The sequence below is a fragment of the Lagopus leucura genome, unplaced genomic scaffold (genome assembly GCF_019238085.1).
Source record: "Lagopus leucura isolate 7727_CA_CO unplaced genomic scaffold, USGS_WTPT01 Super-Scaffold_1, whole genome shotgun sequence".
Taxonomy (NCBI): Eukaryota; Metazoa; Chordata; class Aves; order Galliformes; family Phasianidae; genus Lagopus; species Lagopus leucura.
Window position 1 is genome coordinate 98796 of NW_024962250.1, and position 22255 is coordinate 121050.

General features: G+C 60.0%; 4 protein-coding genes across 13 annotated transcripts; 2 read left to right on the forward strand and 2 right to left on the reverse strand.

Annotated features, from left to right (window-relative positions):
• The first annotated feature begins 402 nt into the window (after window positions 1–402).
• On the forward strand, window positions 403–6704 carry SLC43A3 (solute carrier family 43 member 3). Of its 4 annotated transcripts, none has more exons than XM_042866568.1 (14): window positions 423–437; window positions 1957–2060; window positions 2204–2417; window positions 2696–2825; window positions 3248–3294; window positions 3369–3445; window positions 3538–3630; window positions 3801–3940; window positions 4379–4485; window positions 4747–4902; window positions 4986–5099; window positions 5483–5669; window positions 5873–5996; window positions 6433–6704. In XM_042866568.1, the coding sequence occupies exons 3-14, from the start codon at window positions 2231–2233 to the stop codon at window positions 6586–6588; spliced, it is 1518 nt and encodes a 505-aa protein (XP_042722502.1). In that variant the 5' UTR covers window positions 423–437; window positions 1957–2060; window positions 2204–2230; the 3' UTR covers window positions 6589–6704. The 4 variants fall into 4 exon arrangements, with proteins under 4 accessions (XP_042722511.1, XP_042722502.1, XP_042722517.1 ...); XM_042866583.1 differs by having other exon boundaries at window positions 5540–5669; XM_042866577.1 differs by lacking the exon at window positions 1957–2060 and having other exon boundaries at window positions 403–437.
• Window positions 6705–6925: 221 nt separating this feature from the next.
• LOC122174914 (bone marrow proteoglycan-like) lies at window positions 6926–7827 on the reverse strand. The gene is given in 5 exon segments (XM_042862273.1): window positions 6926–6984; window positions 7168–7279; window positions 7351–7482; window positions 7622–7641; window positions 7767–7827. Coding segments are annotated over 5 exon segments (384 nt in total).
• Window positions 7828–9516: 1689 nt separating this feature from the next.
• P2RX3 (purinergic receptor P2X 3) lies at window positions 9517–12850 on the reverse strand. 3 transcript variants are annotated; one of them, XM_042868397.1, is made up of 12 exons: window positions 12563–12850; window positions 11916–12051; window positions 11719–11790; window positions 11582–11648; window positions 11419–11512; window positions 11263–11340; window positions 11052–11193; window positions 10579–10715; window positions 10410–10503; window positions 10262–10327; window positions 9965–10042; window positions 9517–9851 (listed from the first exon to the last, which is right to left on the reverse strand). In XM_042868397.1, exons 1-12 carry the CDS (start codon window positions 12700–12702, stop codon window positions 9729–9731), a joined length of 1227 nt encoding a protein of 408 aa, XP_042724331.1. In that variant the 5' UTR covers window positions 12703–12850; the 3' UTR covers window positions 9517–9728. The 3 variants fall into 3 exon arrangements, 2 of the variants coding, with proteins under 2 accessions (XP_042724331.1, XP_042724326.1); XM_042868392.1 differs by having other exon boundaries at window positions 11419–11648; XR_006178273.1 differs by lacking the exon at window positions 10579–10715 and having other exon boundaries at window positions 9831–9851; window positions 9965–10327; window positions 11419–11648.
• A 610-nt stretch (window positions 12851–13460) lies between these two features.
• On the forward strand, window positions 13461–21491 carry SSRP1 (structure specific recognition protein 1). 5 transcript variants are annotated; one of them, XM_042868372.1, is made up of 18 exons: window positions 13461–13481; window positions 14147–14296; window positions 15039–15224; window positions 15513–15618; window positions 16245–16435; window positions 16511–16741; window positions 16825–16928; window positions 17058–17186; window positions 17533–17754; window positions 17965–18037; window positions 18200–18208; window positions 18520–18658; window positions 18789–18834; window positions 19381–19504; window positions 20028–20198; window positions 20484–20575; window positions 20747–20930; window positions 21118–21491. In XM_042868372.1, exons 2-18 carry the CDS (start codon window positions 14243–14245, stop codon window positions 21184–21186), a joined length of 2130 nt encoding a protein of 709 aa, XP_042724306.1. In that variant the 5' UTR covers window positions 13461–13481; window positions 14147–14242; the 3' UTR covers window positions 21187–21491. The 5 variants fall into 5 exon arrangements, with proteins under 5 accessions (XP_042724306.1, XP_042724287.1, XP_042724295.1 ...); XM_042868353.1 differs by lacking the exon at window positions 13461–13481 and adding an exon at window positions 13731–13754; XM_042868361.1 differs by lacking the exon at window positions 13461–13481 and adding an exon at window positions 13764–13787.
• The last annotated feature ends 764 nt before the right edge of the window (window positions 21492–22255 follow it).

Below are 22255 nucleotides of genomic sequence, written 5' to 3' on the forward strand. Positions count from 1 at the left end.
GGATGGATGGATGGATGGATGGATGGATGGATGGATGGATGGATGGATGCATGCATGGATGGATGGATGGAATGGGACAGATGGGCAGGAGGCAGGCAGATGGATGGGTGGATGGCTGTGCAGCTGAGTGGCAGGTTGCAGGGTGGCCGGCGCCTGCCAGCAGGGATGAATGGACGGGTGAAGGGATGAATGGGGCCGTGGGGGCGGTGGTACCGGGGGAGGACGGACAGACGGATGGGAGGGAGGGTATCGAAGGACACGGGGCTGGCGGGTCGGTCACGCGACTAAGGATGGACCCCAAGTTCGGGGGTCGTAGTCCCGGTGACCCCACGGCAGTTCCTGGCCCGCCCCGCCCCCGCCGACGCCCCGGAGGCCGCGTCGGTTCTCTCCGCTCCGCCTCCCGCCTAGAAGGACGAGCGGGCGCTGCCGAGGTGACGGTAAGCGTGCAGTCCTCGGAACCAGCCGAGCCGGGCCGGGCCACGGGGCTCAGCCTCATCCGGGCTGGTCGCATCCCCGCCCCGCCGGGCCGAACAAGGGCGGAGCCGCGGCGATGCCACTCCCGGCGGATGCGGGCGGGCGGCTCCGCGCCCAGCAGGGCCGAACCGGGCCGGGTCAGGAAAGCGGCGGCCGGGATGCTCGAGAGGGCGGTGGGGCGTGCCGGGTAGCGGGTGCCCCGAGCCCGACAGCGACCCTGAGCGGCGGGGCGGGGCGGTCCCGGGGATCCAGGAAGACTGCGGGTCGCGGTGGAAGCAGAGGGGCTCGGGCCGGAGCGTGAGATGCTCGCGGCGGTGTTGGGACTGCGGGGGCCGAGCCTGGGGGCTACGTGTGCTCCCTCCACCACGTGCGTGCCTCACCATGTGCGCGCCCGCATGGCTGCGGGAAGTTCCAGTCGCGGGGGCTGTCAGGGCCGCCTGCTGCGTCATGGGGCTGCGTCTTCGCCCAGTCCTGGGCACCCGCACCCCTCCCCGGAAGCTGACGGGGCCGGGAGGGCTCCAGGTCCACTGGATGGGGCAGGATTGCGCTCAGCATCCTGCAGCCCAGCCATACAGCAGCCCCTACAGAAGCTCCGTCTCCTTCCTGGGGAGACCGGTGGCACACAGCGGTGGCGCCAGGCAGGCAGCATTCCTCTTCACCACAGATCTCCTGTGCCACCCCGGCTCGCGCCCCCAGCCCAGCCTGCAACCTCTGCTGGGACAGCTATATATAGTGCAACCGCCCCCCCCCCCCGACCTCGGGGCTGAGCCATTGCCATCTGCCCAGGTTAATCTTTAGCCATCCGCCCGTCCCCCATCCAACTAATGAGGCCTCATTAGCAGCCATTACACTGACTGCAGGGCCGCTGGTGTCACCAGCAGGACCTGGTGACATAGTGATGCTGTGGTGCAGGTGTGGGTGGTGGCAAGTGCTGGGGTTTCAGTGTGGTGTGTGGGGACATGACTTTAGCGCCTGTGGCAGCCAGCTGCAGGTCCCTTGTTTGACACTGGTGGAATGTGCTGGGTTCCCCACCAGTGTCTCACTGCACCCAGGGCCTGTGATTGGGTTCCCAGGGAGGTGCCAATGTCCCCAAAGGGTGTGTCAGCATGCCTGGCACCGTTGGAGGTTCCCTGGGGATATGTCGTTGTCGCCAGGGGGTATGTGCCATTGTCCCCAAGGTGCGTGCCAGGGTGCCTCGTAGGATGCAGGTGTGTGCATCAGGCCCCTGGGGGTGTGTCATTGTCCCCAGGTGCTGTGGTCCTAGCAACAGTGCCAGCACCCCCAGGGCTGTGCCTCCACGCTGCGAGTTGTACAGCATTCTCAGAAATGCACCAGATCGGTGTGCCAGGCCCCGGGGGGTCACGCTTACGGAGGTTGCAGGTCCCCAGGACTGAGTGCTGCAGGGAGATAAGGAGGTGGTGCTGGGGAGGGAGAACAGTTCTTTGCCTATCTGGCGCCAGCAGCCCTGCCCTCCCCCCCCAGTGATCCCAGCAGAAGTGCACGGTGCGGCCGTGTGCCTCAGGCACCCCACACAGGGATTCAGACCAGGGTCCAAACTCTGCTGCTGCAGTGGCACCAGGGTACAGGTGGGTGTCATTGGGGGGAGCTGCCCAGGGGATAAGGGATGGAGTAGGGGCCGGGTTGGCCTTTGTCCAGGTGGTTGGTCACATGCAAAATGAGGGACTGTGTGGAGAGGGAGGGCTGTGACTTCCCCACTTGTCCCCGGCAGAAGCAGCAGAGCCCCGTGCCTGACAGCATGGCGGGGGGTGCGGGGCGAGCCAAGAAGCTGGGCACTCTGCTCTCAGGGCTGCTGGAGTGCGGTGCTTTCTGCGGCATCATCTTTGGCTGGGCCTCCCTCGTCTACGTCCTCAAGAACCTGGGCTACTTTAAGCAGTGGTGCGAGTCCTCGGCCAGCCTCAACCCCAATGGGACGCTGCATCCCGGTACGGCCCCGGTGTCACCATCCCTATCAGTGCTGAGTCCTTGTCCCTGGTGTCCTGGGGGGGCCCTGTTCCTACTGGTGTCCTGGGGGTGCCTCCCATGTTCCTACTTTGTGGTGCACTTCGGTGCCCCGGGTTCCTGTATCCCCACTGCCCCAGTGCCCATTATTCCCACTGGCTCCCTGCTTTTCCTGTCCCCAGTGCTGCCCCTTTTCCCCACTCCCCCCATGCCCGTGTCCCCTGTGCTGGTGCTCCTGTCCCCACCGATGGCTGCCTTGCAGACTGCAGCGGGCAGGATGAGCAGTTCTCCTTGGTCTTCACTATCGGCTCCTTCATGAACAACTTCATGACTCTCCCCATGGGCTACGTCTTCGACCGCTTTGGCACTGCTGTCGCCCGCCTCATCGCCATGTGAGTGCTGTGGAGGGTGGCAGAGGGACACATGTGGGTGCTGGGGATGGAGGACCCTTTAGTTGGGTGCTGACGCAGGGCTGGGGGAGCGTTATCGGGAGCAGTGTGGTTATCGGGGCTCCCAGGTAGGGTGGGACTGGTGGAGCCCTGCTCACGCGGGGGAGAAGGAGGTGGGGGGCAGCAGTGTTTGTTTCCCAATGCCACCAAATGTCCCCAGGGTGTCCTTTGTTGCCTACAGCCCCCCGGATGCTCTTATTCCCCACTGATGTCCCTAGGGCACCCCTGCAACTGTAGAGCCAGCCTCTTCCCCACATTCCTCCACTTCAGAGGTGCCACATGAGGCCAGTGGTGGGATGCTGGGGTGTTGGAGCACAGGGGTGGGGATCCTGTGCCCCCTTGTGAACACTGTCCCCATGTTTCAGCACCCTCTACACTGGTGGGACCCTGCTCGTTGCCTTCTCCACGCCAGGTGAGACCCACACAGATGTGGGGTGCCCCTACCCCACCCATGTCCCTTGAACCCACTGACACCTGTGTCCCCAGACCAAGCAGTGCTGCTCTTCCCGGCTATGTCAATGCTGTCGGTGGGCGGCATTCTCCTCATCCTCACCAACATGCAGGTGGGAGGCGTCTGAACCCTCACCCCACAGCTCAGGCACCCTGCCTGGCGATGGGGACACTGACAGCATTATGGGGGGGTTCTGTGTGCTAGGTGGGGAACCTCTTTGGGAAGTACCGCTCCATCATCATCACCCTCTACAACGGGGCCTTTGACTCCTCGTCTGCCATATTCCTCATTATCAAGGTGGGCATGGGGTGAGGAACACTGCAGGCACCAGATTTGCCTGTTCACAGCACAGGCACTGAGGTGGGCTGAGGACAGACAGGGGCACAGCTGGGGTCTGACATCTGTGGTGGCCCTGTGCAGAGACCAGTGGCCAGCATGGCATAGTGGCAACCTGTACATGTCCCCAGGTGCTGCATGAGCACGGACTGTCCCTGCGGACCATGTTTCTCTTCATGGCAGCCTGCAGCGCCTGGCACCTGCTGCGCACCATCTTCCTCATGCCCCGCATGCACATCCCTTACCCGCTGCCACCTGCCTACAACTATGGGTAAGGGAGGCCCTGCCCTGCCTGTGCTCCCAGGATGGCAAAACCCATCCCTTAGGAGGTGGTGGTGCCCATCCTGTGGGTGATGGTCATGGGGTCCATTCCACAGGTGGTGGTGGTGGTTATAGCACCCATCTCTTGGGTGGTGGTGGTGGTCATGGCTCCCATCTCTTGGGTGGTGATCATGGCACCCATCCTGTGGGTGGTGATGATAGTCATGGTGTCCATCTTTTGGGTGGTGGTGGTCATGGTGCCCATCTTCTGGGTGGTGGTGGTTATGGCACCCATCTCTTGGGTGGTGGTGGTCATGGTGCCTATCCTGTGGGTGGTGGTCATGGCGCCCATCCCATGGATTGTGGTGGTCATGGTGCCCATCCTGCGAGTGGAGGTGGTGGTGGCACTGGGATGTTGTGGTGATTGACAAGGCGAGTGGTGCTGTAGGCTGTCATGCCCGGGGCGCTCCCAGTCGTACCGCACCTACGAGGAGAAGCGCCCGCCGGAGGATGATGGGCCGGAGGAAGTGCCCCTGGAGCCCAGTGCCCCAAAAGGTGGGGGAGAACTAGGGCTGGGACTATTGGCAAAGGCATGGGTGGGCATGGCCATGCGTGTGATGGGTGCTGGAAAGTGGGGTGCTGGGATGTGGGTGGTTCACAGTCATCTGAGCTGTTGGCCCATGGGTTGGGTGGGGGTTCTTGGTACCACGAGACCCAGTGGATGGATGTGTCAACTGTGGTGGGGACATTTGGGAAATAGGCGTGGCCACGTGTTGTGGGCGTAGGCAGCCTGATGGATGCTTTTGTTCTGTGCAGGCAATGCAGCTGTGGAGCCCTTCTGGCCCTGCGTGCTCTCATGGCTCTTCATGTGGCACGTGGTGTGGCTCTCAGTCATGCAGCTGCGCCACTACCTCTTCATTGGTACCCTCAACCCACTGCTCGACCACCTGGCCTTAGGCAATGAACACCTGGGTAGGGCATGGTGGCTGGGGGGCACAGTGAGCCAGGCAGGGGGCTGGGAATCGGCCCTCTGCACTGACCCTGCCTCTTCACAGTGAGCATCTACACCAACGCCTTCGCCTTCACCCAGCTCTGTGGGGTGCTCTGCGCTCCCTGGAACGGCCTCATTCTCGACTGCCACAAGCGGAACAAGGCCCACCGTGCTGAGGGTAACTGTCCCTATCCCCCCATCCCTCTCTTGGCGCACTGGAGCTGCAAATGTCCCCAACCCCACTCTGCCTGGGACATGCTACCACCATGCTCTGACCCTGCTATGCCTGTAGTTGTGCCCCCATAAAGCTCTGACCCCCCGCTGTGCCAATGGATGTGCTGCTACAATGGCTGGATCCCACCACATCCATGAACATGTCCCCACCACGCTTTGACCCCGTGAACAGGTCCCCACAATGTCCTTATCCCACCGTTTCCACAAAAGTGTCCCCATGATGCCCCAACCCCACCGTGCCCATGCACGTGACCATAGCACTCCCTGTTCTTCCCGCTCTACCTGGGGACATGTCCCCACTGTGCCCTAATCTTGCCATGCCTGCAGGAGCCCAGGGGGCACTGGCTGACCTACGGGCATCCGTGCCATCACTGGTGTTGACAGTGACGCAGTGCGTGCTATTCTCCATCTGTGCTGCTGTGCCTATCCTGCCTGTGCAGTTTGTCACATTCGTGCTCCAGGTGATCAGCCGCTCCTTCCTCTATGGGGGCAACGCCGCCTTCCTGGCCATCGCGTGAGTCCTGTGCACCTTGATGTTGGTGATGGCAGGGGAGGGAGCAGTGGGGACGTGGGTGGGTAATAAAGCAATAGTGAGGTCAGGGTGGAGGGGGACAGTACAACGGTGACAGGGGATGGTGGTAAAGGAGGGGGTGGTGGCGTGAGGGTGGAGGTGGCATGGTGATGGGCACAGTGGTGACATGCAGGTTGTTCTGGCAGGTTTCCTCCACAGCACTTTGGGAAGCTCTACGGGCTGGCCATGGCCCTGTCGGCACTGGTGGCCCTGCTGCAGTATCCCTGCATTGCCCTGGTGCATGGAGCGCTCCAGGGGGACCCTTTCTATGTGAGTGCTCCCCACAGCCTATGGATACCCCATAGCCCAGGGGGGACAGTTCCATGGTGGGGTGGTGGTCAGGGTCCATGGATGAAAGGAGGTCCCAGTGCCAGTTTGGATGGGGCTCCTCCCCCACGTGGGGTTGGAAACAGCAGACAATGAGAAGATGGAGTCTATAGTCCATGGCAGGATGGGGCTTATGCTATGGGGGGATGGAGGGCCTGATCTAAGTTTGGGTGGAGATGCCGGCCTATGAAGGGCAGGAGGTTCTGCCCTGTGGTAGCCTGGGGGCACGCTGTGCTGGGGAGAGATGCTAGTCTGTAGTACCATGGTGTGGTTTGCTACTTCAGCACAGGCAGCCTTTAGGGGGCTGAGGAGCTGGCCCCTTGTCTGTTTGGGATCAGCCCCCGGTCCCATGCCCTCAACACCCATCACTCCACCACAGATGAACGTGGGGCTCATCGCCGTGGTGCTGCTGGCCTACGTCAGTCCTGTGGTGGTGGCCCGTGAATGCCGGCGACGTGCCAAGGATCTGGAGGCTGCCTCAAGTCCCCTGGAGGCTTCCGCAAGTGCCGAGACCCCCGCCCAGACACCCCATTGAGCCCTGCACTACCATCCAGCTTTTTTCTACTGGACTTTGGGGGAGGGATGGGACTGTGCCGGGGGGCACACTGAGGGGTGGGTGTGCTTGGGATAGAATAAATATTCCAAAGCCTCTGCCTGTGGTGCTGCTCCCACCCAGTGCCCCACACCCTTGGAGCTTCTCCAGTATCTGCTGTGGGGTTGAGCCCCATTCTGCCTCCAGTCTCCCCCCAGCCCTAAAACACATGGACATGTGGCCTCAAGGCAGTTTGTGAGGCACTTTACTGGGACAGTGACATGGGCCACTGTGAGTCCCTGGGCACTGGGGAGCCATGGCAGGGCCCCCGGGCACTGTCTCAGTGCTGACAGAGGAACAAGTGCAGCAGGAAGCAGGCTCTACTTCTCCAGAGCCCATCTATGGACAGGACCCATTGTCAGGGACACAGGGAGACCCACAGACTCCCTGTCCCCTGTCCCCGTGCCCCATCTCAGTGTCCCATGTCTGGTGACACACTCCCAGTACCTGTCCCCACTAAATGCCCCCCCACCCATTGCTCCCAGCACCAGAGCCTGTGCCCTGGTGCAGGGCTGTGCTTACCTTTGGGGTTGAACACAGTGCAGGTTCTGTACCATCGGCAGGGCTGCCTGCTGGCCCAGTTTGCATAGTTCCAGGAGCTCAGGTCCTCCCAGGATGTCTTCCATGACCCACCCTGTGGCAGCAGGGCTCAGCATCCTGCACCCACCCCTGGCCAAGCCCTGGATGCTTGCTGGGTCCTGTTACCTTGCAACTGGTGACAGCCCTGATCCAGAGGTTGCAGTAGGTGTACGTGGCTGCCAGCTTCCTCAGCAGTTTGTTAGTGGTTGTGATGCGCACCAAGGCCAGCTGTCCCTTGTATATGTCCTGGCAGTAGGTCTGAAGGGCACAGATGACACTGGCAGCGCCCATGGGAGCCTGGCATCCTGCTGACCTCCCCATCCCTCTCAGCTGGGCACGGTTGTAGGTGTGCAATGCCTTCACCACCATGAAGCACCACTTCTCTGCCTGCAGGTACCTCCACAGTGTGCCAGGAGGCTGAGGGTAGGGACAGGCTGGAGTGTCCCCTCTGGCCCCCCACCAACCCCAGTGCCCTGAGACTGGGGACAGGGGTGTCCTTGAGCTGTTCCCATTGTGTCCCTAGTGGTCCCCGAGCTACTCACTGGGGCAGAGGGAAGAAGCCATGCCCAGCAGGGTCAGGACAAGGAGCAGGCCAGGCTACATTGTGGGGAGCCGTGGGGACATGGCAGGCCTGGAGGATCTCTTGCCCCATGGACCTGTGTTCCCTGGGATCATCTCAGGAGAGCCCTTGGCCAGCCCTGATGGTCCTCATGGCACCTGATCTCCCATGCTACCCCATGTCCTTTGTCTCCTCTGGTGTCTCCAGCACCAGCCCTACCCCTCCCTCCCAGCCCTCAGTCCCATCACTCCTGAGTCTCTGACCCCCATCATCCTCAGTGCCACCCATTCCCCGTGTCCCTCCTGCCACCCCCAGCCCTCAGCCACCCCTATGTCCCTCATGCTCTGCAGCCTCTTGCCATTCCTGGGGCCACATCTGGTTCTGTGCCACCCATGCCACCATGCACCTCCCACTACATCCCCTGGGCATCACAGAACTGCATATACCAGATTCAGGGCTGTCTTTCCTCTGTTCCCCAGCTCCAACCCAGCAGCACAGGGCTGTGTCCCCAGTGCCATCCCTGTTCCTGTTCCTGCTCCTCACCTTGGGGCTCAGAGCTTCTGCCTGCCTTGGCCCTTATAGGGATGCTGGAGTCACATGTCCCCTGCAGCCTTGCACCACCCCAGCCCTGGCCCAAGCCACCAACTGCCATAGGGTGGCCTGGAGGTACACAAGGGGTCAGGGGGCCCAGATGCCATCATCCTTTAGGGTGGTCCTGTGTCCATTATTCAGCCACCTCATCTCCTACCATGACCCCTTTCCAATGCTGCCTGTTTCCTGCCACCCCATCCCTAAGCACTGCCACCCTGCCCCACAACCCCGCTACTCCTTGGGGCACAAGACCATCACGGAATGGTCAGGAAAGTGGTTGTGCCCCTTTAGAGGGGGCAATGATTTGCCCAACAGCCCAAAGTACCAATTTGCCATTGCAGCAAGGGTGCTGCTGTCTCGTGCCCAAGTTAGGGGCATGGAGGGTCTGCATTCCCAGGCACAGCAGCATCTAGTGCATGTTAGTGACATCTCCCTGTGGGCTCAGGGCATGGCAAGACACAGAAACAGAGGCACAGGGCTGCCCCAGTGGATGGTGGCATCTGGAGCCAATAGCAGCCATGGGCTGCCATGGGCTCCAAAACTGCAGAGGGAGGAAGTGACCTTGGACAATTTGCCAAACTGTACCTGGTTCCCCTCAGGCCACCCCATGGCAGTTAGTGGCTTGGGGTTGCAGTGGAGCTGGGGCAGTGCACAGTGATAGGGGACATGTGGTTCCAGCATGTGTTCGGAGGCAAAGGGAAGATGCTGGGGGCTGCAGTGGGATCTTGCGGTGGTAGAGACTGCTTCCCCCATCCCAGGTCACCTCATGTCTCCTGCACCCATTAGAGCCCCCCACCCATTAACCCCACACACAGAGGGCACAGGCGTGGGGCTGCACACCAAGGCTTTATTGGGGTGAAGGTTCTCTGCATTCCCTCGGCCGGTTCTGAGGTGAGCCTGAAGGTACTGCTCTTTGCCATTCCTGTGCTGCCTCCATGGCTCCCAGCTCCCTGTGCCACCCTATGTCCCTCACGTCCCTGCATCCCCACCATCGCTCCTGACTCTCACCCCCAGCCCTTGACCCCTTTGTCACCCCTAGGCCCCTGGTGCCCATCCCCACTGCCACCCATTCCTGGTGTTCCCACAGCTACCCCCTGGTCCTCACCCACCCCCATGCCAATCTCAGCAGCTTGGGGCTGTGTCCCCCCACTGTCCCCGTTCCTGCTCACCTTGGGGCTGGGGGCTTTGCATGCTGTGGCCTTATAGAAGCACGGGAACACGTTACACTCACACCCCATACACCTCCCCTGTCCTGTCCAAGTGACAGTGTGGTTAAGGAGTAGGACTGCGGGGCTCTGGAGAGGAGAGATCATGGGGCCAAATGCAGACAGGGACTGCGCCATGGCACCCAGAGCTAGAGGCCCAGGGAGAAGGTGCCTGAGTCAGTGGACTGCTTCTCCCGGCTCTGGTCCCCCAGGGCTCCTGGCACACAGCCTGTGGGGCTAGCAGGGGCTGGGGGCACACTGGCTTCTGGCACCTGTGGGACAGGGGATGGACATGAGGTCACTCCCTGTTCCATAGCCGTGGAACCCAGGGTGCTTAGGGGCTCTGGGATTGTCCCTCCATAGGGGTACCCAGCAGCCAACTGACCTCCTCAAACTTGCGGGCCTTGTAGTGCTCGGCGCCCTTCAGGAAGTTGAGCAGGATGATATCACACAGCACCGTGCCCTAGGGGGCAACAGTAATGGGGAAAGGGCTGCGGGGTGCCTCCAACACCCCACAGACCTCCAGGAATTAGGCTGCCATCACCTTTTCCATCACCCTGCTTTGTGGCAGTGGGATTTCCCTCCATCCTCCTTCCCACCGCTTTTGGGCATCACCATGGCCCTCAGCCCTACGGCTGTGGGTTACCTGCTTGCCCCAGGGCTGAGGACTGCCTCAACTCACCACGCCGATGGAGGTGAAGGCAGCTACCGTGTTGATGAGGGTGGGCACAATGCCAAATTTCCCAGCCTGCGGGAAGGCAGAGGGCTGAGTCGGCACGGCCTCCACCTATGGCACCCATAGGTCCCTGGGTTGCTGTGTCCATACGCACGTTGCCATACACCAACACGTCGAAGCGGATGCCAAAGGCCTTGGTGAGGGTGCGCAGCTCGGTGCCGTTGTGCCCACGATAGTACCGTGCGTGCCTGCGTGGGACACGGCCGCCTGGCACCCCATGCTCTGCAGCTGTCCGCACGGCAGGCAACCACACGTGGCCCTACCTGAAGTTGTAGCCAGGGGAGCCGGGGCTGTGCTGGGTGACACTGTCCAAGCGAGTGAAGGAGTAGCGGGGCAGGCACAGCTCCCAGGCGCGGTCCAGGTCGCACACCCAGCCGATCTTGATGCCCAGCACCCCGCCCTGCCCAGCCGGCCGTGAGGGCAATGCGTCCTGTGCCACGTGGCCCCGTGTCCCTCCATCCATGTCCCACATCCCCGTGTCCTTGCAGTACTATTTTCCCATGTCCTACATCCCTGCATCCCCACGGCTCACATTGCCACATCCCCACATCGCAAGCCCCTATGTTCCCACACCTCATGTCCCCCATTCCCACATTCATGAACACCACATCCCAGGTGCCCTAAAACTCAAGTCACTACATCCCTTACCCTGTTGTCCTCACATCCCATGTCCCCGTGTCCCGCATCCCCTTGTTCTCATGCCCCGCATCCCACATCCTTTGTGTCCCCAGCTCACGGTGGCAGCCAGCGAGGCGAAGTCCTGCCCGGCGAAGCGTGCCACGTCGCCCAGCCGCAGGATGGGGCACAGCGGCTGCTGCTCAGGATGGAAGCGGCAGCGCTGCAGCTCTCCTGCACTGACCTGGGGAGGCAGGTTGGCCCTGGGGGGGCACATGGCTGTGAGCCTCCAGCAGTGAGAACCCACCCTGTGTCCCCGCAGTGCCACTCACTTCTCGAAGCCAAACAGTGGGAAGCGGATGCTGTTCTTGATGAAGAGGGTGAAGTTTTCAGCCTCCAGCATCACAGGGCTGTGGGGAAAGAGGTGGTGGTCCTGAACGGGGCAGGGGGCACAGTGTTTTTCCCCTCTCCTGCTGCTGCACACTCACACATCGACGGTGTCCACCTCGGGTGGGCACCAGCCCCGGATCTCACAGGTGCGCAGGGTCACATTGTAGGGGACGCAGCGTCCCGTCAGCACCCCTGTGGCAATAATGCGGGTGGGCTCAAGCTCCATGGTTTTTAGGATCTCCATCCCCCTCCAAAACTCACCACTGCCTGTGGTGCGGCCCTTCCCCTGACAGTCACGGTTGGATGCACACCGGTATGCGGTTTCACTCTGCGGAGAGGGGGGGTCAGTGGGTCAGAGGACACTGGTGCCCCCCATGCCACCCCCTGTGTCCCCATACCTCCGGGCAGATGCCCTGCTCCTGATTCTCCGTCAGGATCTGCTTGGTGACCACCACGAACACCGAAGTGCCCTGCGGTGACGGGGACACTATGTCACCACCACACCCCCACTCCCAACCCCATGCCACTTGGGGATTATTGGGTTTATTTGAGATGAGGCTAGGAGGGCTCGGGGGGGTTTCCCACTGTCTCCTGCCTGTGGGGGGGTGACGTAGTCAGCTGTGTCCAGGACGCGGTTGCCATACTTCCCGATGCCCTTCACTTTGGTCACCACCGAGGACTCGATGACAGTGTCCCGCACCTGGTAGGCCTTCTCATGCAGGAACACCCAGCTGGTGGGTGGAGGGGTCAGCTGTGGGGACAGCCAGCTGGCTCCCTGCCACCTGCAGCCAGTCCTCCTGCCACCAGTCCTCTGACAGCCACTTGTCACCCGTCTGTGTCACCCCCTGGGGTTTAGCATGCTCCTCAGCACCCATCCCTACCTCTTCTCCCCGTCATCCATGCCAACAGCCACCCTCCCATCGCCTGCCCGTTGTGTCAACCTGATGTCCCCATCACAGACATGCTGCCAGCCACTTGCTGTCACCTTTCCCTCTCTGCCTGTAGCTGTCATCACTTCTCACAGCCCGGTTCCCACCCCCACTCCAGCGGGCAGCTGCCATTCCCATGACACCCTCCTGACCTCACATCATGCACCCACCCAGTGTCCCCTCTTGGTGTCACCCTCCCAGTCCCCAGCTTGTCACCATAGCATCAGGGATGCTATGTAGACTGGGAGCATGTTCTGCCGAGGGGTGGGGAACACCAGCAGAGGAGTGGGGTCCCGTTGGGGGGGTCTCTCACCCGATGAAGTAGGAGAGGATGAGGAGCTGCACGACCCGGTTGACGACGCCCACCACCCAGCTCTTCACCACCACCGACTTGGTGGTCTCGTAGGAGAAGAAATCGGCCAGGCAGCGGGGCTGGAGGCACGGGGGGGGCATGGGCAGCCGGACGGGGGCACGAGCAGGGGCTCTGCAAGGATACGGGCAGGGATAGAGGCAGTGGGAAGGGATAGAGGCAGGGAGCAGGTCAGGGATACAGGCAGCGGGCAGGGATGCGGGCAGATAGAGGCAGGGATGCGGGGATGTGGGCAGGGATGCGGGCGGGGTGGTGCAGAGGCAGAGGGGTGGGCACAGGACGCAGGGAGGGGGAGGGGGTGCAGGGGGAGATGGAGGGAGGGGGCATGGCCAGAAGGAGGAGGGAGGGGAGGGAAGACGTGGATGGGGGGAGGGGTGCGAGAGGCGACCTCGAGGAGGGCCCCCGGGCGGCGATCCTGCATGGGGTAGCCCCTCTCTGGGGCGCCCTGGGGGATGCTTTGAGCCCTCGGCACTTGGGGTGCTTCCATTTTGGGAGCGGGCCGCGCTGGGGGCGCAGTATGTGTGACTCTCGATTTTAGGGGTGCCTCACACTCGGGGTGCTCCCATTCTGGGCGTCCTCTGTGCCTGCGGACCCCGTGTTTGCCACCTCACGGTGTTTGGAGGTGTCCCATACCGGTGTGCTCCTTTGAAGGTTCCCCTTGGCGAGGGGTGTCCCATTTTGGGATGCGCCCCACTTCGTAGTGCCTTTTTTGGGGCGTACCCCACGTCGGGGCGCCATGTGCTGCGCAGAGCCGCCCTAACCCCCCGCCGCGGTGACGTCATGGGGATCACCTAGCGTCGGCCAATGGGGAGCAGCCCCCCCACTTCCCGGCTGGAGGCCTCCCGCCTCTCTGTGGTACCAGGTGAGAGAGACCGTCGCTTCGGGGAGCGGCCGCTCTAGCCTGCCCACTTTCCACTCCGCTGCCTCTATGCCGAGGAAAGCGCCGCTCGCCTTTAGCCTCAGTCCTCCACGGCGCTCCATCGCGAGGCTCGTGCCGACGCGGCCGGGTCCTCCCTCCCCCCGCGATGGCTCCCAGAGAGGCCGGGCGGCGGCGCTTCTCTATGGCGGAAGTGGGGGCGGGTTCCGGCGGCGGCGCGGGAGGCGGTTGGGGGGGGGGGAGGCGGCTTCGCGCGAGGTTCGTGTTGCGCAGGCGGGAAAAGCGGTGGCGGTGCGGGGGGGGGGGGGGGGGGGGGGGGAATTTGGGGGGCTGGAGGGGGGACAGAGAAAGAGGGGTTTTGGGGGGGTGATTTCGGGGGGGGTGATGTGGGGGTTGGGGGTAGCTGGTGGGAGCGTGGGGGTGACGGATGGGGGCGTGGGGCCTAGGGAGAGGGGTGGTGGAGACTGGGGGGGGGCTGCCAGGGCCTCGTTGTACCCCTTCCCACCGGGACGTGGCAGCCCGGGAAGCGGCGACCCCGGGGAGCCCCGGGAGAGGCTTGATGGGGGGACGTGTTCTTGTGGGATCACGTTCCTCAGGGGGGGTTCACCTCCCCGTGCTCACTCTCGTTCCCCCTTCTCCCTACCCCCCAGCACCTCGCTGCTTGGTGGCAGCAGGGCATGCCGGCCTCGGTGGGGAGCTGAACTCCGGCCTCCTCCTGCCTGCCTGCGAGCCCGGCCCCCTTCGTCATGGCTGACACACTGGAGTTCAACGAGATCTACCAGGAGGTGAAGGGATCCATGGTGAGCAGCACCAGGGGCAGCTCAGTGCTGGGGGCAGCTATCTGGGGTGCTGCCCGATGCCAGAAGTGCTCACCCCCATCTCATGGGCTGGAGGCACACAGCGCTGTGCGGCTCTGAGGCCTGGTCTCAGCTGTACGCCCAGGGGTGCTGCAGTATGCCCCCCCATCCCTGCAGCTCTTCCACTGCCTTGTTCTGGCAGAGCATGTTTTGCTGAGCTCAACTGGAAATGGGAGCTGAGGCGCCTTGTTTCCAGAGCTGAAGCATTTTGGAGCATCAACAGGGGCTTTTAGTAGCAGCCTGTTGCGGAGCTAGCGAGGTTGTGGTTGGGAACGTGTCCAGGGGAAGGAATGCCAGCTGCAAGCGTTCACCCTTTTATGCAGTAGCTACTGCTGGGCAGCTGGGTGCTGTAAATCAGCCTGTTCCGGTGCTTGGGGGTGGGCAGTGTCATGCTGCAGTGATGTTGAGGATGTCTGGGTCACCCTGTGGCATTTGGGAAATTGTTCCTAAATGCCCGATGGAGCTCTGGTACCGAGGCTGCTGGCAACCTGGCTGCCCGAATCCCAGCGGAGGGTGATAAGGAGTGCATGGAGAACAGAAACTGTTGGGTGGTTGGGGAGTTCACTTCGTGTCCCCTGGGAGAGCTTAGCAGCTGTCTGTGCTGTGTGGAAGTTCCCCACCTTGGGCTGCTCCCCTCCATGTGCGTGGGGTGAGCTGCCTGTACCTCACACCTACCTCCCACCAGAATGATGGCCGGCTGCGGCTGAGCCGCCAGGGCGTCATCTTCAAGAACAGCAAGACGGGGAAGGTGGACAACATCCAGGCCTCAGAGTTGGCAGAGGGTGTGTGGCGGCGTGTGGCACTCGGTCATGGCCTCAAGCTTCTCACCAAGAACGGCCATGTCTACAAATACGATGGTTTCCGGGAATCGGTGAGTCCGTGCCATCTCTGACTGTTGCCTGAGCCGTGCTGACCATCCTTTTTTCAGGTAGCTTGTGCTACAGTCTCTTTGCTTGTCCTGTATCAGGCCATGCTGCCTGCAGGATCTGCCAGATCTCACAAAGCTGATCTCCTTGCCTTTAACAGCAGCTGTTGTCTGTTTTTCTCATCATGTACTGCGGGCAAGGTCCCAGTTATGGGCTCTGGGCCGTGCTGATGTGTACATGGCAGTTTCTGATGAGCATTCTGTGTTTCTCTGTTCCTTCCCACCTCATCGCAGGAGTTTGATAAGCTCTCAGATTTCTTCAAGGCACACTATCGTCTGGAGCTGGCTGAGAAGGATCTGTGTGTGAAGGGTTGGAACTGGGGCACAGTGAGGTTCGGAGGTGAGTTGTGGTAAGACAGGAACAGGCCAGTGGTGCTGCTGCTTGGGCAAGGGAATCTGTGCTGTGTGTAGGCCAAGGTGGTGGGGCTGGGTGTGAATCTGATGGCTGGGTCAGCGGCGTTATCCCACCAGCACCCAGCTGTTGACAGCTTTAGATGCTCCTCTGGGAAACTGCCCTGTTTTTAGTGCTGATACAACATGGATGTTGGTCATCCTAGGAAAGCAGGAGATACTTGCAGGCAGCACAGCATGTTCAGCGGGGTAGGCAGAAAATGTTCAACATAAAAGAGAAGTCTGCATGGAAGGTGTGAGCATCTAATAGAGCCTTCCAAATTCCTCAGGGAGCCAGAAGAGCTGGTGGATGTTCCTCCCTGGTCTGAGAGAGGAGGAAGAGCGGAATAAACAGCCTTTTTTTTTTTTGATCAATATAATTCTCTGGAACTATAGCTGAGAGGAGAAAGCCTAGAGATTTGTGTGGAGAACATGGGAGGGGAGGGAGAGGGGAGGCATTTCTGGGTTTTGAGAGAAGAGCGATGATGCTGCTGGAGCTTGGATCTAGGATGGAACTCACCGTGGGTCTGCGCAGCAGGGTGGACCTTAGGTTTTTATCCCTTCCACCTGCTGTAGGGCAGCTTCTCTCCTTTGACATCGGGGAGCAGCCGGTGTTTGAGATCCCCCTCAGCAATGTCTCCCAGTGCACGACGGGCAAGAACGAAGTGACACTGGAGTTCCACCAGAATGATGACGCTGAGGTCTCACTCATGGAGGTTCGCTTCTACGTGCCCCCTACCCAGGAGGATGGTGTTGACCCTGTGGAGGTGAGTGAGGCACAGTGAGGCACACTAGTTGGGTGCCCTCACCTAGTGCCTGACCACAACTCCCTCTCCTTGTAGGCCTTTGCTCAGAATGTCCTCTCCAAGGCAGATGTGATCCAGGCAACTGGTGATGCCATCTGCATCTTCCGGGAGCTGCAGTGTTTGACGCCTCGTGGGCGATACGACATCCGCATCTACCCCACCTTCCTGCACCTCCATGGCAAAACCTTTGACTACAAAATCCCCTATACTACCGTGCTGCGCCTCTTCCTGCTCCCACACAAGGACCAACGGCAGATGTTCTTTGTGGTGAGGAGGGGTGGAGTTGTCCTCCCTTTCTCAGGAAATTGTTTTGAAGGATTTTGGGTCCTCACCTCCTCTTCTGTTTTCAGATTAGCCTGGATCCACCAATAAAGCAGGGCCAGACCCGCTACCACTTCCTTATCCTGCTTTTCTCCAAGGATGAAGACATCTCACTGACCCTCAACATGAATGAGTGAGTTCTTCTCGCCAGCCAACTTCCTTTACTCCTTCCCTGGACCTGGGTGTTGTGGGGAGAGCTAGTGTATGTATTGAATCTCCTTGGTCCTTGTTCTTGTCATTATCCTCTATTTCTGTCACGCAGGGAAGAGGTGGAGAAACGCTTCGAGGGGCGGCTCACTAAGAACATGTCAGGCTCCCTCTATGAGATGGTCAGCCGAGTTATGAAGGCACTGGTGAACCGCAAGATCACCGTGCCTGGCAACTTCCAGGGGTGAGGCATTGTTGTTGCTTCTGGCTGGGTGAGGAAGTGTGGGACCTTCCTACACTAAGGGTACGTGTGGAGGTAGGGGGAGAGGTAAAGTGAGCCTTGTCGTCCCTAGGACAGGAGATTCTTCTTGTTTTTGTGGTCTCAGGCCAGCTGAGACCCCCTCTTGACTCAGATAGCAGGACCAGCATCTCTTTTTCTATAGTCAGGGTGAGGGGGTTTTGCAAGAATTTTACCCCATGCAAGCAGGAGCAGTTGGTGGACTTACCTAAGCTGCTATCTCACTGGGGATGTGCAGAGGGAGGGGTGTTTGCTCCCCACTGGTGTAACATAGCAGTATTTGCCCTCACAGACACTCTGGAGCCCAGTGCATCACCTGCTCCTACAAGGCCAGCTCAGGACTTCTCTACCCACTGGAGCGTGGTTTCATCTATGTTCACAAGCCGCCAGTGCACATCCGCTTTGATGAGATCTCCTTCGTCAACTTTGCCCGTGGGACCACCACCACCCGCTCCTTCGACTTCGAGATCGAGACCAAGCAGGGCACACAGTACACCTTCAGCAGTATAGAGAGGTGGGCACAGAGTGAGCTCTTACTGTAACATTGGGCTGTTCTCTGTCCTGCAATGCAGCTCCATTGCCCCTGTGTCCTCTGTGTTGGTCACACACGGTGGATCTTTACTGATGTAACAAGGTGATCGTTCTGCTCGCTGTGTTGAGAATGCACAGTGGGTGCCAGCGAGCTGGATCCCACCTGTCCCTGACCACCCCATCTCTCCTGCAGGGAGGAGTACGGGAAGCTCTTTGATTTTGTCAATGCCAAGAAGCTGAACATCAAGAACCGAGGCCTCAAGGAGGTATCTGCTGCACAGGGCTGGTTCTCTGTGCCCTGCTGGAATTACTGGCCTGCAGGCTGGGGTGGGGAGATGACTGGGACCTTTTTTCTTCTCTCCAAAATTTTGCTGCTTTTTTTCCTTTTATTTTTTTTTCACCTTTCTTTTCTTTCCTTACCCTTGTAGAGGAAAAAGGTCCGTGAGATACCCCTTCCTCTTTCTCTTCTTCCTCCTCCTGGTGCAGGTTTCCTCTGCATGGCTGTGTTGGTCTCTGACTAAACCCAGTAATTGTAGCATGATTTGCAAGAGGGGCCCCCACCTAACTCAAGTAACATCTTTGGGGAACCTTTGCTGCCCCTCTCTGCATCCCTGATGAGGAGACAGGGAGACAGATGGGACACTGTGTGTTTCCCAGGCTGGCCATGCATGCATGTAGTTTCTAGAGAATGGACTGTATGCAGATGTGGGGAGCATGGAGAGCAGCTCTTACTCTGTCCCTCCTGCAGGGTATGAAGCAGAGCTACGATGAATATGCCGACTCTGATGAGGACCAGCACGACGCCTACCTGGAGAGGATGAAGGAGGAGGGCAAGATCCGGGAGGAGAACGCCAATGATAGCAGCGATGGGTCTGGAGAGGAGACAGGTTCGTGCTGGGGCTGCATCTGAGCCCCCACTGCCTGAGGGGCTGCCTGGTATGCTCAGGCTACTTCCTCGAGTTGAATCCTGCTGCGATCCTTGGTTGTCCATCTTCACCTCACACTCTGTCCTTGCAGATGAGTCATTCAACCCCGGGGAAGAGGATGATGATGTGGCTGAAGAGTGAGTAGGGGCTGGGACCGGACTCTTAACTATGGGCAGCTTTTGGAAGATGCCATGTGTGGGCACTGTGTGGGGTGGGATGGGGCTGTGAGAATGCTGAGGAGTGCATCTGATGCAGACAGTATCGTTGTGAATGGCCTTGTAAGTGGGTGCACTTCTGGTCTGTCTCTCGAGTTCTCTTGATGAGAACTGCAGTCTGAACAAGTGCTCAGGGGCATCATGTGTGCTGATGGGAGTCAGGCTCAGCACAAGAGGAGGGGTGGATCTTGGTGCAGTTCAGCAGTGAGGCGTTGCAAATGCCTAAAGTTTACGGGAACTCAAAACGATCAGCCATGTTCGTGGAAGGAGAGTCCCCTGAGGGCTGTTAAGCACGAACAGAGCGGTTTCAGCTCAGGAAGTCTCCGAACTGCAGGTTGCTGGAGGATGGGAGAGTTCAGGGGCAAGTCCTGCTATGTGCTTGTCACTGCCACAACTCCCTCACCTCCTGCTTCATCTTGCTGGAGTAGAGATCTTGAGCTTTCCCTGAAACCAGGTCACTTCACACAGGTTTGACAGCAATGCCTCGGCCAGCTCCTCCAGTGGGGACGGTGACAGTGACCGAGGTGAGAAGAAGCCAGCCAAGAAGGCCAAGATAGTCAAAGACCGCAAGCCCCGCAAGAAGCAGGTGGAGGTGAGAAGTTGCTGCTGGTAGAGTTGTGGAGATCAGGGCTCACTGCCCTTGGAATATGGATTGCTTTTCCCTTGTTTGGAGCAACACCACAGGAGATCCAGGTCACAGCACATCAGCTGAGCTGCTTCCCATTAGCCTTCTGCTGTGGTCTGATCCGATCCTACCACTTCACAGTGCTTTGCCCAGTTTGGGTTGTCCAAGCCTGGCTCTTCTGCTTCCTGCAGGCTTTTCTTCATCCTGCAAATGAGTCTAGATTGAAACTCTTCCAAAGGATATAGTGGTGTCTGAGCCTGGCAGTACCTTCTGATTGTTGGAGGACTTGCCCCCCACAGGTCCTCCACGTCCTCTCCACCTACTCTATGGGCGCTTTCACTTTTTTGTGTGTGAGCTGACAACCCATCTCCCTGATTAAGTAGCTGAATAATTACTGATGGGATGCAGGAGGCATCATCTTGGGGTAACCCTAAGTCTTCAGTGTGGGGGGTATTTCAAGTCTTGGTTCTTTCCGTTCCCTGCTTTCTAGAGCAAGAAAGGCAAAGACCCCAATGCTCCCAAGAGACCCATGTCGGCTTACATGCTTTGGCTGAATGCCAACCGAGAGAAGATCAAGTCAGACCATCCTGGTATCAGCATCACAGACCTGTCCAAGAAGGCTGGGGAGCTCTGGAAAGCCATGTCTAAGGAGAAGAAAGAGGTGGGTTGCTCTGCCAGTGAGGACTGCTAAGCCAGATTTAGGAAGGGAAGGTGGATGTCAGGAGGCCTGGGATGCTCTTGCTTGGATCTTGCTGCTCCATTAACAGATCAGGAAAGGAGGTTGGCAGTGGGGAGCTGTCACCTCTGAGCTGGTGAGCTGTTGTGTGAGCATGGTCTCCAGGTGGTCAGGGACATGGGTGGAGATAGTGTTGGACTCAGGTAGTGCAGAGGCTCTTGTTGGCGGATGGTGCGGGAACAAAGCGCCACTAACCTGCTTTTGCTGCAGGAATGGGATCGCAAGGCAGAAGATGCCAAGAGGGATTATGAGAAGGCCATGAAAGAGTACAGCGTGGGCAACAAGTCAGAGAGCTCCAAGATGTGAGTGTGCTAAGTGGACAAGGGGACGTGGCATGGCTTCGCTGGAATCTGTCTGTCCTTAGCTGTTGTGGTGGCTGGGCCTCTCCAGGGCTGGGGGGTTGTGAGATGGGACCAGTGCACTGTCAGCAAGGTAATGCTTCTGTCTCTTCCACCCTCCCAACACATGCATAGGGAGAGGTCTAAAAAGAAGAAGAAGAAGCAGGAGAAACAGATGAAAGGGAAAATGGAGAAGAAGGGTGCTGCCTCCAAGTCTTCGTCCTCCACCAAGTCCTCTGCCAAGAATATGAGCGAGAGCTTCAAGAGCAAGGAATTTGTCTCCAGCGATGAGAGCTCCTCTGCAGAGAGCAAGAAGGAGGTAGTAGGGCTGTTTGGTGGTGGGCTTCACTCATTTACCTCATCCCTACAGGCATGTGCTCCTCTTGATAGTATGCACTTCCAGTCTTGTAGTGGAGGACTGAGTTTAGTCTTTGCTATAGGTACAGGAGTAGGTGGAGATGAGCTGCTCTGCTTCTACTGTCCTGACTTCCTGTTTCTTCCCACAGGACTCAGACGATGAGAGAGGCGCCAGCCCGGCCCAAAGCTCAGAGGATTCTGCGTCTGGCTCGGATTAGTGCTGTCCCCGCTGGCTCCAGGCTGGTTCCCAGATCAGCGTGAGGACCGGGTGGGCCGGCCCGCAGGAGGGGGCCTGGCTCTTGGGCTCTGGCTGGCTCCGAACCTGCTTGGCTGCCCTTCCTCCTACCCCTGCTGCCAGGTGAGGGGAGGCACTGGAGTGGGGCAGGAGGGTGCCCAGACTCACTGCCTGAGCCCTTCCCCTCAGTGCCTGGCTACAGAGCAAGGCCCTGTGGAGGGGAGGCCCAGGAGGAGCCTCAGTCCCACCTCTGCCCTGTTTCTCATCAATTTATTTTTTTTAAATACTCGGGTTTGTTTTGGTCTCTTTTTTTCTTTTTGTATTTTGGGTCCGTTCACATGGCAACTCGGATTGAATAAAAAACACCCGCGGCGGGAGTGCGTGTGGGTGCGGAGGCAGGGGGTGGACTGGGCTCCCCTTCCCCCGAGGCACACGGGGTGCTGGGATGCCTTCCTCCCAGCATTGCCTTTCTCCCGGCATCACCTCGGCCTCCTTGAACCACAGCCAGGGGCTGAGCTCACTCGCAGCCCATCCATTAGCAGCCCGAGCCCCTCCTGCGGGCTCCCTAATCCTGTTAGAGCTCCATCAACCTCCTAATGGAGGCCCGGCGGTCGATCCTGATGCCGTGCGGATGTTCTCTGCTCCCTGGAGAGCTGAACCGTGGCTGGGGGTGTCAGGTGGGGGGGGGGCAGGCGGCCCCAATCCCCATTCCATCAGCGTTCCCGCTTGACCCCGGCACCGCGGCCTGGCTGCGAGTCAAGCGCCGCAGGGGAAGGGGAGAGAGGCGAGGGGCGAGGCCTGGCTGCGCGCTCCAGAGCGTAGGGCCACACGTAGGTCAGCGCGGGTTTGTGGGGCCGCCGCACCCCGGGGGCGCCACAGGCCGGGGGTCCCCTCTAGCAACCTCACAGTGGCGCACGTGGGGCCCGAGCGGCCCGCAGCTCGATGGTAGGCGGAGGTGCCACGCGGCGCCGCTCTAGTTCGCCGCTCTCGCTGGTCGGCGGAGGCGGTGGCTCGGCCACGTGGGGTGGGCGCGGCCCGTGGGGGGCGCGGTC